Source organism: Spinacia oleracea, chromosome 2, assembly GCF_020520425.1.
Source record: "Spinacia oleracea cultivar Varoflay chromosome 2, BTI_SOV_V1, whole genome shotgun sequence".
In the NCBI taxonomy this organism is placed as follows: domain Eukaryota; kingdom Viridiplantae; phylum Streptophyta; class Magnoliopsida; order Caryophyllales; family Amaranthaceae; genus Spinacia; species Spinacia oleracea.
This window is the reverse complement of record NC_079488.1, coordinates 81484708-81500320: the sequence shown is the minus strand read 5'-3', so window position 1 is coordinate 81500320 and position 15613 is coordinate 81484708. Positions and strand designations below refer to the sequence as shown.

Here is a 15613-nt window from a genome sequence, read left to right as displayed (position 1 = left end):
GCAAATTCATAGTTTAAAAATCTGAAATTACAATTTAGTTTTAACTTACCAAGGCCCAAATGAAAGTGGCCCAACTTAACTATGGTTTTTAAGGAGAATAAAACCAAAAAAAAAACAGAAATTGGTTTTGGTGAAGCAGGGCACGAAACAGAGGGAAAGGGAGGGGCACGAACAGAGGAGAAAGGGAGGAAAGAGAGGAGGGAGGTGGCGGCTGGTTGGTCGGCGCAGCAGGGTTGCGCCGAAGGTGACGGCGATGGTGGTGGTTGGTCACGGCGGAGAAACGGCAAGGTGGGGGGAGAGGGAGATTTGTGCGAAAAGAGGAGAAGAGGCAGGGGAGTTTGAGGGAGGGGTGTCTCGGGTCAGTTCTTGCCGGCGACTCGCCGGAGATTGGGGCAAAGATTGATTGATGATGGCGGTTGTGGTAGTGGTGGCGTGACGACAAGAGAGAGAGAGAGAGAGGAGGGAGCGCGACTTGGGCAAAAACAGGGGAGTTTTCTGGAGGTTTTTCGTTCGGTTTTTGGGGCAGAGAAAGGGAGGTGGCGAATGTATGGGTGGCGCATCATGGTTGCGCCGGTGTTGGTGATGGTAGAAGGTGGTGGGGCGTGGCGTTGGTGGTGCGACAAGCGAAAGGGAGGAGGGAGCAGGGGAGTGCGTGAGAGGAGAGGGAGCAGGGGGACGGTGGAGTGCGTGCGGTGGTGGTGGTTGACTGAAACGGCCCGATGGTGTGGCTGGGTTGTTGGATGTGGTGGTCAAGGTGGTCACGATGGTGGTTTGATGGTAGTCAGTGGTTGAGATGGTTGTTGTTGGTGGTGGTTCGAACAATGAAGGAACAAGGGAATTGATTTCTCAGTTTTATGAATTGATTTTGGTTGAGAACAAAAATTGAAATTGATTGTCTGATTATAAAAAGTCAAGAAGAGTGAAGAACAAGGTGCATTACTTGAGGTCCAAGGAGCGAACCTGGACAGATTTGAGGGAAGAAAGGAAGGAAATTCCTTCCTGGTTTATACGTGGTGAGCAAGGGAAGAAAAGAAATGGAATTTTGGTTATTTGAGGGCATTTTCGTAATTTCACAATATTAGGCAAAAATTCAGAAATTGTTGTAATTTTCAGAAATTTATAAAAATAGAAATGTTTAATTAAAATCAAGTTTTAAAATAATTCTTTATAAAAAAAAAATATCGTTAACGAAAAATAAATTTAGTTTCCGAATAAAATAAGAACGTTTCGAAATTATTCAAAATTCGAAATAAATTACGAAATAATTAATATTTAAAGAATAGTTCAAGCTCGTAAATTTGAAATTAAATTATAAACTGAAAAATAAATCGTGTAACAATATTAAAAATTCAAGCGAAATAAAACTTCGTTAATTAAAATAAAGTTCGAATTTAGGACTTAAAATGATTTTAAGTTAAATAAAAATAATTAAGCATAATTAATCGAGTTTTAAAAATTCGGGGTATTACAGCTTAATAAAAGACAATCGGCCGAAGATTTGATTAATAATACCAAATTTTCCAAAATTTTAAGGGTTAAATGATTAGTTTTATACATTTATTAGTGATTAACTGATTTTGAAGAAATACTTTTATTAAAATGGAAGTTTTTATCACAAAAAAATAGATAACTTTTACATATGTAAGGGTAAATTTTAAGCACTTTTGAGTTGCCTTTTACTCTGATGTACAATATTTATTGTACACCACTTGTAAATAAGAATTTGTGTTAAATATAATATAGGAATTTGTTTTAAATAATCCAACCTTTTGACGATTTTTCATTAATAATCCAACCTTTGCACCCATTAACCTCTTTTGCACCCAACCGGTCATCAACCGGATACATTAGGTAATCTATCGTGTCATTCAATCATTTGTTATACTCCGTAATTTATTTAGTTTCTCTTTCTTTTCCATTTTTCCGTATTTTGGGTGTTGTTAAACGACGCCCTGAAATTCAACATAAACGCCCTAATTAATCCCACCCATTCCTATTTTACCCTTACCATTATACAAAAGATTTTTTTTATTGTTTCCCTTACATTCTCTCCCTTCTTTTACCATATCTCTCACTCCTCCATAATGTACCCATCACGACATCACCATAGGTGCCGACTTGCCGATGCATAACCATTAGTTCGACATCGCGACTAGCTCAAAGTTGTCTGCCTTCGACATATTCGGAGATTGTGCCACACCAACGCCACCCACCATGAAAGTACCCAGAGCACCATCATAACCCCATGTCAACGTCTTATACCTAAATCCCTCTTACTTGCTGGAGCTAACTAGGTCACCGACATGACTCAAAGATGACGATGATACAATAAGTATGTTGATTCCTAGTTTTGATGATGACAAGCTTACCTTCTACTAATAGTTCGTTTTGGAGAATGTCAGGAACAAGTTAATATCTAAGAAGAACAAATGCAAAACCGAAGCAAGCTAGGGAGCTATGAAGTAATCAAGTTCAAAGTACGTGGAGAGATTAAATCAAGGATCAAAACAAGCAAATTCTATAAGTGTCGAAAGGTATAAGACCAGCGTAATTTAGTGCAAGCTTAATATGGGAACAGAGTATTTTTAAGAGTCCTAGTTATATCGTGAAACGAAATAAATCAGTTTTAATTTTACAAAAAAGATAAACGTCAAAGTTTTTAAACTGATTTTACAAAACTGTTTGAAGTTATACTCTTGAATTTGAGTTAACATATAACTCTCAAATACGAAAAGATTGATTTTACCTAAACGCGTTTGAAGTAGGATTTGCGAAAATCTATCTATTAAAAAGAGTCCTAAACTGTGTTGGATTTGAATCTAGGGTAAACACTTAGATTCTTATAAATACAACCTATGTTCTTTGCGAAACTTTTTATCAGACTTATTTACATCAACCGGAAGCTTTCAGGTATCACCCTTAAAGTCTTATTCTTTAAAGAAGTCTGTTCCTGTTCCCATATAGAGCAGTATTTGTTACTTGGTCTTATATCGTCTGTTAGTAGATAATTAATTCTTATACGTTTGATTAAAGTGTTGAGTTATTGTATGATAAGCCTGAGTCAGGCTTACTTGAGCAAGAGAGAAGATCTCACGAGAGATCAGTGAGTAGGAACAGTTGAGGGACTGTTTCCATAAGGGAAGGAACAAAGAGGGTTGTTCCTAGTCATCTGCAATCAGAGGCGATTGGAAGATTGTGGCCCGAGTAGATTAGGTTTGTAAAGAAACTGAGTTGTTTTGCCTAATTAGTGAAAGTGTTTAAGTCCCCAAAGGGGCCGTGGTTTTTTTCCTCTCTATTGGGCCTAGAGAGTTTTCCACGCTAAATCTTGCTTGCATATTTTACTATTTCTGTTCCTAGTAGTTTAATTTTTATAAATACGTAAAATATCAATTCACCCCCCCTCTTGAGGAACTCTGTAAAACTAACAATTGGTATCAGAGCCAGAACCCTTTAAACTGCAGGTAACGCTGACGGGAAAAACGATTCTGAAGCTATGAACACTACGGAGAAACTAGAAGAGGGATACTCAACACAACGACCTCCAATGTTTAGTGGCAAATACTATTCCTACTGGAGAAACAGGATGAAGATTTTCATTAAGGCTGAAAACTATCAAGTATGGAGAATGATTGAAGTAGGAGACTTCCAAGTCACTAAGCTGAATACCTCTGGGGAAACTGTTCCCAAACGTGTTGCTGAATTTGACAAAGCCGACTATGAAAAGCTTGAACTCAATGCCATGGTTGTCAAAATCCTTCATTGTGGACTAGGTCCAAATGAACACAACAGAGTAATGGGCTGCAAGAACGCGAAGCAGATTTGTGATCTGCTTCAGGTTACTCATGAAGGAACAAACGAAGTTAAGAGATCGAAGATTGATCTCTTAATGCACCAATACGAGCTGTTCACCATGAAGACATCTGAAACGATTCAAGACATGATCACTTGTTTCACAAACATTATCAATGAACTAAATTCTCTTGGCAATATCATAACTCCTGAGGAACAAGTCAGAAAGGTCCTAAGAAGTCTACCACAAGATCCCTGGATGGCTAAAGTCACAGCCCTCCAGGAAACTAAAGACTTCACCAAATTTAACCTGGAACAACTGGTTGGATCTCCCCTAACTCATGAACTGCAATTGAACGCACGACCTTCAGAGAATACCAAAAATAGAGCTCTTGCTCTAAAAACCGAAAATGATGAAAACTCTGAAGAAGATGAAGAGACAGCTCTGTTTGCTAGGAGGTTCAGAAGAATGTTTAGGAACTACAAAGATGTGGAACACAGAAGTAAACCAAATCGAAAGTTCTCTAAAACCGACACTGGATGCCATAAGTGTGGAAACTTGGAACATCGCATTAGGGAATGTCCTCTATGGGATCAAGAACGAGGAAAAGGAAAGGAAACAGCAAAAGACAGATTCAAAGACAACAGAAACTCCTTTTCCAAAACTGAGGTAAGAAAAGCCATGATTGCTGCATGGGGAGATACTTCTTCTGATGAGGAACAGGAACAGCCCAACGAAGAAATTGCTCACCTGTGTCTTGTACACTAGTGGAAAAAACCCCTGTTGTAGCCCCCTTGTTGAGGGGGGCGTATATAAGTGAGCCTCAATAACCACTTAGTCAACGCGGGTCAAAAGTTTAACTAACAGGTTGGGGCGGGCTTTTGTTATGTTCGCTTCTATAGACCCTGTTGAAGGGGGCTTTATGTTGCCCGCCTCAATAGGTAGCATCCTGTTGAAGGGGGCTTCGTTTTGTTCGCTTCAATAGATATTCACAAAACAAAATTTAAAACAATTAAGTTACTCTCACCAATAACACGTACAAATCTCTTCAAATCTCTATTCGAACAAATCAATTGCAAGAACCTTCCAACGCTTCTGCCGGCTCCTCACCGCGCGGCTCCACCACCACCTTCCTCGACTCCTCTTCCATAACAGTCGCCGCCGACCGTCGTCTTTCTAGCTATCTCGGTTGACTCTGTTTCACACAGTGACGCAATATATCTATCAAGGTTAGTTTATAATTGATTCTTGTTTTGCTTGTTCTTAAAATTCAGTTTCTCTTCAATTAGTTGAGCATAATGAGTTGATTATGCAGAGAATTTAGGCTAATGTTCCAATATTTGATGAATTTACAAATTAGGGTTTGATATTTGTGGTTTTTCTAGTTCAGTTACAAAATAGAAGTTAGGTTAATTTTTTGTGGTTTTTCTAGTTCAGATAAATTTTTGTAGGGTTCAACTTGATTAGAAGTTAGGTATTTTCTAACTGAGTGATCGAATAATTAGTATTATTAGCCCCAAATTCTATCCAATACCTTGTAATTTTTCTGGGTGTTATTGCAGTTGGTGCAATTGCAACTACTGTGAATCCAATATATAGAGTTTCAGAGATTAAGAAACAAGTTGATGATTGTAAGCCCAAATTAGTTGTCACAGTTCCAGAACTTTGGGACAAGTTAAGGGTCTTAATATGTCTGCTTTGATTCTAGGGTCTAAGGGAAAAGGGGTTTTAAATTCGAGTTCTAAAGTTGTATATTTCATTGATTTGGTTAATGGGTCTACTGTGGAATTTCAAAAGGTTTTGATAAAACAAAGTGATACTGCTGCATTGTTCTATTCATCTGGTACAACTGGTATCAGTAAAGGTGTTATACTAACTCATGAGAATTTCATTGCTGCGTCTTTGATGATGACAAGTGATCAAGAATTCAAGGGCGAAACCGATGATGTGTTCTTGTGTGTGGTTCCTATGTTTCATGTGTTTGGACTGGCTTTGATTTTGTATGCTCAATTGCAGAAAGGATATACAGTTGTTAGTATGGCTAAGTTTGATTTCGAGTTGATGTTAAAAGCTATTGAGAAGTATAAGATTACTAGATTGTGGGTTGTTCCTCCAATTATGCTTGCATTGGCTAAGCATGGTGCTGTCAAGAAATATGATATTTCATCTTTGAAGCGGATTGGTTCTGGGGCTGCGCCTTTGGGGAAGGAGATGATGCAGAGTGTTCTAACACTATGCCTCAGGCTATGATAGTTCAGGTATATTGAACTACATTTCTCTTTCATCATTTTTAAAGAATTGTTTATGATGTTTTCTGTCACATTCTTAATGAGTATGAAATGGTTTCTAACAATTCTCTATCTTTTAATGGCCTGAAAAAGAGGAAATTTCCTTTGAATATTCCCATGATACATTATTTATTGTTTATTTAGTAGAGTAATTCTTGTTATTCTTTGACTTCACTTGATTTTGTTATATTTTATGATTCTTTTTCCTACAAGAATATTAACAACTCTGAATCTATGCATACTAGTTGCACACGTCAAGATTCTTCATGAATAGTGTAATTCTATAAAACAAAGGTCAACGAAGTATGTGATTGCTTTGATAAATAAAAAGATTCAATATTTTTGTTTAGACATTATCTTTTTCAATTTCACAAGGGATCTCAAGTAGTCAAGTGTTCCCTTGTTTTTTTTATTTTTTTAACAGGTCAAGTGTTCCCTTGTAGAATAGATATTTGACTTAATCCCCGTATAACTTTCGCAGTTAGCAACTTAGCACCTGACGTTGTCCTGTTGATGAAATATTGAAATTATAGACGTCTAGGCTTTTTATGACGGTGAATGATCATGAATTCGTGGATGATAATACTCTTAAGATTTGATAATTGGAAGTAGAGTATCTACCGCAGCTTGTTACTTATTAATGGAACTGACTAGTATTACTTTACGGATGTACTTTCGCGTCTTGGTTAGCGCTTGCGGGTTTATTTGGTAAACTGTTCTCTGATACGACTCACATTGTGCCTTTCAGGGGTACGGTATGACAGGAACATGTGGAGTCATCTCTATAGAACACCCAAGACTAGGTGGTCGACATTCTGGCTCAACTGGAATGTTGGTTGCAGGTATTGAGCTCAGATAATTAAAGTAGATACATCCTAAGCAACTGGGTGAAATATGGGTCCGCGTAATATGATGAAAGGTAATGATTAGTTTTACTGTTTTTCCCATTGAAAAAGGACTTTATACACATTTTCCTTATCATATTCGTTTGCGTAGACTGAAGATTATCAGTAAGCATTTTACTCTGAGCTGCTTTGATCCTAGGAAAGTTACTATCATGTTTATGATCTGAAACCTTAAATGGTAGGTTTACAGAATTGTGTGATTTATGCCGGGAAGCTATAAATAAAACTATGTTTAGAAGCTAGGCAGTTTCCGAAAAATAATATGTTTACAGTCTAGCTCTTGTTCTTGGAAAGCTGTACATGCAACTAATATTTGGTTATACAGTAGTGTATACTTTAGGTCAAAAAATGAAGCTTTGAGATGGATAGAACCAGCGTTTACACAGAAGAAAAAGTGAAGTTGTGGACAAATAATAGTTTTACAAGTTTAATCGCATTTATTTGCAAATGCATTAATATTAATGGCCTTAGATAATTGTTGCGATGAGATAAGGTGAAGCACAATGTTGTTCTGTTTTCTGTTTTGGTTATAGTTTCCCAACGTAGTACTCATTATTGTGTCATTTGCAGGTTACTTTAATAATCCACAAGCCACCAAGTCGACTATTGATAATCAAGGCTGGGTACATACAGGAGATCTTGGGTACTTCGATGATGAAGGGCAGCTTTATGTGGTTGACAGGCTGAAAGAGCTCATCAAATACAAGGGTTTTCAGGTGTTTGTTCTTGCATGAGCATATTTTGAATAATAGCATAATTAGCATCCTGTTTTTATTTCTGATTTCTGTGGTTCGGTTCCTAGAACATGAAATGGTAAATAGAATGCTATGCATTACCAGAATTGTACAATATGTTTATTTAACCTGGCGGTGTTAGTTCCTGAGACATGGATGATTATCAGGAATTTCCATGAAATCCAAGCATACATCCGTGCATCTAAAAATATAGACACTTATTCTGATTTTAGCATTAAGAACTAAGTGAAAGAACACAATTTAGAGCTAAAATGGTATTTCCGCTCCCAACTTTGAACTAAACAACCTAAGGATTCATTTGATTCTTATTACATGACTAATATGCATTATTTTAACTTTCTAAAACTCATTCGAATCTATTTATGCACATTTAAGGCTCATTGGGTCGTTATAGGTCATATTTAGAGCTAAAATGACATTTCCGCTCCCAACTTTGAACTAAAGAACCTAAGGATTCATTTGATTCTTATTACATGACTAATATGCATAGTTTTAACTTTCTAAAACTCATTCTAATCTATTTATGCACATTTAAGGCTCATTGGGTCGTTATAGGTCATATTTAGAGCTAAAATGACATTTCCGCTCCCAACTTTGAACTAAAGAACCTAAGGACTCATTTGATTCTTATTACATGAATAATATGCATATTGTTAACTTTCTAAAACTCATTCTAATCTACGTATGCACATTTAAGGCTCATTGGGTCGTTATAGGTCATATTTAGAGCTAAAATGACATTTCCGCTCCCAACTTTGAACTAAAGAACCTAAGGACTCATTTGATTCTTATTACATGACTAATATGCATAGTTTTAACTTTCTAAAACTCATTCAAATCTATTTATACACATTTAAGGCTCATCAGGTCGTTATAGGTCAACAACGTACTTAATTATCTCTATAGTCTGCAACTATATCTTTTAATTTTATGCTTCAATGGAATGTAAAGACAATATCGTGAGTGTAAACTTTGGTACTCATATATATTTTCCTTCCATGCAACTTGCAGGCTAGGGATCGAGTCGATTGGAAGAAAGTCAACACGACCTTACTTAAGGTTTGTAATGCATGATCTAAAGGCACCTAAGTGGCTGGATTAGAGACATTTGTTAGATTAGCTCTCTAGCCTTTTGTCTTTAGTTGTTAATATTAGTTGTAATTTGTTAGACTAGCTAGGTGTTTAAAAATTGTAAACATACGTACTATATATACGCTTTGCTCTCTTGGGTTAATATAAATGAAGTTAATGTAATGATTTATTTATCAAAGATAAGCAGATTCATACCTTTGCTATTTTGGTGTTGATTGGGTACAGGTTTCAATACTCAATGGAGTATATATCTAGTTGTGGTTATTGCCGCCTATTTTATATTTTAAAAGAATTTGGAAAAAAAAATTAATGTTGTTGAAGGGGGCTTTTAATGTACGCCTCAACAACATATGAATTTATGGCGCAAAAATAAGGACCTGTTGAGGGGGGCATTTAAGAAGTGAGCCTCAACAGAGGAGGCTGTTGAGGCGGGCTTCTTAAATGCCCCCCTCAACAGGTCCTTATTTTTCGCGTTTTTGTAGAGGTTGTTGAGGCGGGCTTTTGAAAGCCCCCCACAACAGATCACCTGTTGAGGCGAACAAAGCCCGCCTCAACAGATCACTGAGCTGTTGAAGCTACGTCTGTCGCAGCGGGCCTTGTTCGCCTCAATAAACCCAAAATGCCCCCCTCAACAGGTATTTTTTCCACTAGTGGTAGCTGAACATGAAGAAGACGAATCAGACTCAGAATCTGACAAATTCCAGGCAAGTCTTGTTCATATTAAAAGTAGGCTTGAATCCATGTCTAAAGTAGAATTGTTTGACTTACTTTCTTGTCTCACTAGTGACTATGAGGATCTCCTAAAAGAAAAACTAGACTCAGACAGAAAACACCAAGACAGTGTCAATAAACTCACAGAGGAGTTAGAATGGACCAGAAACTCAAACTTAGATATTGACAATCGTTTCTTTAAACTCTTCGATCAGAACCTTCATATAAAAGAAATGTGTGAAGCCTTATGCAATGAAAACTCCTGGCTAAAACAAGATCTGATTGACCTAGAAATAGCCAAAACCAAGAACCTCTATAAAGCAGAACTAGAAAAAGCTCAGTTAGAACTAGTAAAAATTCACCAAGAAAAGACCCATCTAGAAAGTGAATTGGCTAAAAGGACCAGACACAGAATAGAGGTAACACCAAAATGGATAGAAGAAGCTAGAACCAAACACACAGAAGGTTTAGGTTTTAACCACAAAAAGAATCATCCTAGAAAAACCAGAGTAGATTTATACAGTGACATAGTATGCACCTTCTGTGGTCAAATCGGTCATTATAGAGTATCTTGCCCTAAAAACCAAAGGTACTTGGAAAAGAACATCGAATTCACCAAAACTAAATGGGTAAAGAAAAGTGATTTGATTCCAAGTAAGGAACCCAAGCTATGCTGGGTTCCTAAAAACTCTAACTAAAAACTTCATGCAGGTCGAAGTGAGGGGGAACAACACATGGTACCTAGACAGTGGTTGTTCCAAGCACATGACGGGAGACAGAAATAGATTTCTCTCACTCACGACCTACGAAGGTGGAACTGTGACTTTTGGCGATAATAAGAAAGGTAACATCATTGGCATTGGTAAGGTCGGTAAGCCAAAGTCTCACTCCATCGATAATGTGTTTTTAGTTGAGGGACTAGGTCATAGTTTATTAAGCATTTCTCAATTCTGTGACAAAGGTAATTATGCAAAATTCTTCTCAAATAAATGTCTAATCATCAATAGTAACACAGAGACAGTGATCTTAGAGGGACAGAGGAAAGGGAACACATATGTGGTTAACCTCAACTCGGTTCCTCACTCCAATCTAACCTGTCTCAGTGTTATTGAAGATGATCCTTTGTTATGGCACAAAAGATTTGGTCATGCTAGCTTTTCTCTAATGAACAAATTAAAATTGAAAAATTTAGTCACAGGTCTTCCAAATACAAAGTTTGCAAAACAATCAGTCTGTGATGCCTGTATCAAAGGAAAGCAAGTAAGAACGTCCTTTAAATCAAAGGGGGTAATCAGTACAACAAGACCACTGGAGCTGATCCACATGGATCTGTGTGGACCAATGAGGACTCAGAGCAGAAGTGGAAAGAAGTACGTACTCGTAATTGTAGACGATTTCTCAAGATACACATGGGTGATCTTCTTATCCAACAAGGAAGAGACGTTTGAAGAATTCTTGGCTTTTGCCACGAAGGTTCAACGACAAAGCAGTCATAAACTGGTCCACATCAGATCAGATCATGGTACAGAATTTCAAAATAAAAGATTTGATGATCTATGTAAAGGTTCAGGAATAGATCACAACTTCTCTGCTCCCAGAACACCTCAACAAAACGGTGTTGTAGAAAGAAAGAACCGAACTCTTGAAGACATGACAAGGACTATGTTGATTGCTAGTGGACTTCCAAAAGGTTTCTGGGCCGAAGCTCTAAATACAGCATGCTATGTGCTCAATCGAGTGCTAATTAGAGTAATCAAAAACAAAACTCCATATGAACTGTACAAAGGAAGAAAACCCTCTATAACTCATCTTAGAATCTTTGGTTGCAAGTGTTTCGTTCACAACAATGGAAAGGATCAACTGGGAAAATTTGATGCACGAAGTGATGAAGCAATATTCCTAGGATATGCCTCAAACAGTAAAGCTTATAGAGTATTTAACAAAAGGACCATGTGCATGGAAGAAAGCATACATATTATATTTGATGAAACTGACTCCCAAAACTATGTTGCAGGTACAACTTCTGATGGAAACTTCGAACTAGGACTCACTAGAGAAACAGAAGACGAAGAGATAAGGAAAAGTTCCCACTCAGAAGAACAAACTCAAGTCGTAGAAACATCTGAAGATAACATAGTTGAAGAGGAACCAGTACAGGCCGAAGATCATGCAGAAACAAATGAGCAAGTTGAAAAGTTTGTTGTGGAAACAACTACACCTTTCCAACCCAGACCTTGGAAACATCAAAGCTCACATCCCCTTGACCAAATAATCAGTGATCTTGGACGTGGAACTACGACCAGATCCCAACTCAAAAACTTTTGTGCTTTCTATGCTTATTTATCCATGATTGAACCTAAAAATTACAAAGAAGCACTAACTGATTCTGATTGGATCATTGCCATGCAGGAGGAGCTTAATGAATTCGAAAGAAATAAAGTATGGCATCTTGAGCCTATACCATTGAACAATCGAGTAATAGGTCTCAAGTGGGTATTTCGAAATAAACAAGATGAACATGCTACGATTACCAGGAACAAGGCCAGATTAGTTGTCAAGGGATACAACCAACAAGAAGGAATAGACTTTGAAGAAACATTTGCTCCAGTTGCCAGAATGGAAGCAATACGCATACTAATAGCATTTGCATCATATATGGGATTCAAACTCTATCAAATGGATGTAAAATGTGCCTTCCTAAACGGTATTCTCAAGGAAGAAGTCTATGTGGAACAACCTCTAGGCTTTGAGGATCCAGAATATCCCGCACATGTCTACAAACTAGATAAGGCACTGTATGGACTGAAACAAGCACCAAGAGCCTGGTATGAACGTCTCTCACACTTTTTACTAGACAATAAGTTCAATCGAGGTAAGGTTGATAGAACTCTGTTCCTTAAGTCGAGAAATACAGACATATTAATTGTTCAAATCTATGTTGATGATATTATATTTGGAGCAACTAACGAAGATCTTTGCAAGGAATTCTCTGACCTAATGCAGCAAGAATTTCAAATGAACATGATGGGAGAACTCAACTTCTTCTTAGGTCTCCAAATCAAGCAAACGGAACAAGGGATCATGATACATCAATAGAAATACATAAAAGACCTCATCAAGAAATATGGAATGGAGTCTGCTAAGAGCAACCACACTCCAATGGGAACAACCACGAGACTGGATGAGGATCAAGAAGGTAAAAGTGTAGACCAAACAAGGTACAGAGGTATGATAGGCTCCCTACTTTATCTTACAGCAAGCAGACCAGACATCGCATTCAGTGTAGGTGTCTGTGCCCGCTTCCAATCTAATCCAAAAGAATCTCACCTCACAGCTGTCAAAAGAATTCTAAGATATCTAAAAGGAACAGACGATTTGTGCCTATGGTACCCTAACTATGATCACTTTGATCTCAAAGGATATACAGATGCTGACTATGCAGGTGACCTAGTAAACAGAAAGAGCACATCAGGAATGGTTCAATTCCTAGGAGCATGTGCAGTCTCCTGGGCTTCAAAGAAACAAACACAGTGGCATTATCCACAACAGAAGCTGAATATGTAGCTGCTGCTTCATGCTGTTCCCAAATGCTATGGATCAAACAACAACTTAGAGATTTTGGTATGAAATTAAAGTGTGTTCCTATCCTATGCGACAACACAAGTGCAATCTGCATATCAAAAGACCTAGTGCACCACTCAAGGGTCAAACACATTCACATTCGACATCACTTTTTAAAAGATTATGTGGAAAAGGAACTAGTCAAACTTGAATTCTGTCCCACAGAAGATCAAGTAGCTGACATCTTGACCAAACCACTTAACAGGGACAGACACGACAAGCTCAGGTTAGAACTTGGTATGATACGAATACAATGATACCTGTTGTCCTTAACAACTTTCTAACCTCACTGGTAAATATTAAAAAAAAAATTAAAAAATTAAAAAATTAAAAAATATGTGTTTTTAATTATCTTTTTCGTTTCTGTTATGCACCATATTTTCTGAATGGACTAACAATCAGGTTCGGATTGCAAAATCCAGTTGTGCATTACCACAGCCACGTCTGCACATTATTAAGGTAATCGCACTTTTTCCCAATACTTGCATTCAATTCGAGGTCTAAGTGGGAATACTAAAAATGAATGGAAAGCATTTAATTTGATTCATCGAATCTTACAAAACTCGGTACATGCATTACCTTTCCATTTTCTACACTCAAACACGCTTCCCACACTCTGATTCCCAATACAAACCCTTCAACTTCCAAATCATTCCGTCTATAAAAACTCACGGAACATCCCTTACTTCTCGTCAAATCCCCAAATTTAAATTTTGAAATCCCATCTTAACTCTCCTAGTAAATCGCAACACTCACCCCTATAAAATCATGACACTCTACAAACTCCAATTCCCAAACCCTACCGATCCCTCTTCTCCTTCCACACCAATTATCACCGTCATACCGCTTCAAACAATGCCTCCCAAACAACCAACTCCCAAACCATCCGCTGTGAAATCCACCGCAAAGGTAACCACCAAAAGGAAGCTGGTAATGAAAAAGGAAGTTGCCGCACTAACTCAGGGGGAACCTCACCTTCCGATGGAGAAGAAGGTCAAACTTGAACCCACAAAATTCTTCTATTTTCCCCCCGATCGTATGCTCCCTGGTCTCAGTATTGATTTTGTGTGGTGTCGAGAAGTCGGGTTCGTCGAGTTGATGGAGACCATAGAATCTCAGGGATGGACTCATCTTTTTGAGGTCTGTTCAAAAGCTAGTATGTATCCAGAAGGAATGGGGAATTTTGCTCTAATTTCGTAAATAAAAAGGGGGTTTGTCATTCTGAAGTTAATGGGAAACAATTTAGTTTTGATGCTGAAAAGTTGGGCTCCTGGTTCAAGGTCCCAGTCTTGGGTGAGGAGGTCTATCACAAGGGTAAGGGCCAAATTGAGCTTGGGGGTGCGACTATGAAGGAGGTTTATTCCTATTTTGGGGGACAAGGGAAACACCCAAAATCTCTCAATCAGTCTGTCCTGACTCCGTTTCAAAAGGTCCTTTTCAATGTTGTTCGACGGGGTCTGGTTCCGCGTCATGACAAGCGCGCTTTGGCTAGCAGGTTAGATTTCATCTATATATTTCTCCTAGAATCCCAACGCCAAATTAACTTTCCTGTTGTTTTTATCTCCCATCTCTCTCACTCCATCTCCCAAAACAACATGATCGGGTATGGTTCTCTTCTTACTTTCATTATGCGAAAGGTAGGAGTGGACCTTACCCGTTACATTGTTGAGCCACATACACCAGCCCACATTCTTAACAAAGCCTGCCTAAATGGGATCAGTCTAAGTGTGGTGGATGGGGTGGTCTGTGTTGGGAAGTCGAGTGTTGAAGAAGCCACCCCACAGGAAGATGAGGGAGAGGAGGATGTAGATGATGAGGAGGAGTTTTCAGAAGACGTAGGTGAGGCGGCCTTTCCCTGTCAGGAAGAGGAGGGCCAGTCAGAGGAGATGTCACACTCTGCATGCCCAAAGGGGAAATGCTCAATGCCAGCCACCTCACCTATCAACAAGCCACATCCCTCTCCTGTGTCTACTCAGCCCATTCGTCGCAGCAGCCGTCTTGCCAGTTCATCTAAGGAAATGCCTCCAGTATACAGGGTTGAAGACTCTGAATCAGACAAGGATGGAGAAACCCAGTCTGCTGCACCCTCACCAGATGATTCTGTCAAGCTCCTGATAGCCAAAGTGGATCAATTGCAGCTGGACAATGCAGTTCTGTTATCTGCTGTTTCATCTTTGCAGGAGTTGATCAACAAGGTGAGCCAAGATCAGGCTGAGTTCTTCAATGATATGACGGAGCGCCTGAATGACATGATCGTCGAGGAGGTGACACATGCTGAGGATGCTGCTCCTGGATCTCCCCAAACCTGACCCTGCTACACAAAATTTGCTTACCCTACCCCATATAATCTGCTGTCCATCAAACATTTTATTTTTTTGCTGGCTCTTTGAACAATTTTATTTTTGTTGTTGGTTTTTGGATGCGCCAAGTTTATGACTAATGCTCATTAGT

The 15613-nt window shown here is 38.4% G+C and overlaps 1 protein-coding gene and 1 pseudogene across 1 annotated transcript; both read left to right on the top strand.

The window, feature by feature from the left end:
- Positions 1-253: 253 nt before the first annotated feature.
- On the top strand, positions 254-7944 carry LOC130467572 (probable CoA ligase CCL7; annotated as a pseudogene).
- Positions 7945-12670: 4726 nt separating this feature from the next.
- On the top strand, positions 12671-13105 carry LOC130467571 (secreted RxLR effector protein 161-like). The gene has a single exon (XM_056836117.1). It carries the CDS (start codon positions 12671-12673, stop codon positions 13103-13105), a length of 435 nt encoding a protein of 144 aa, XP_056692095.1.
- The last annotated feature ends 2508 nt before the right edge of the window (positions 13106-15613 follow it).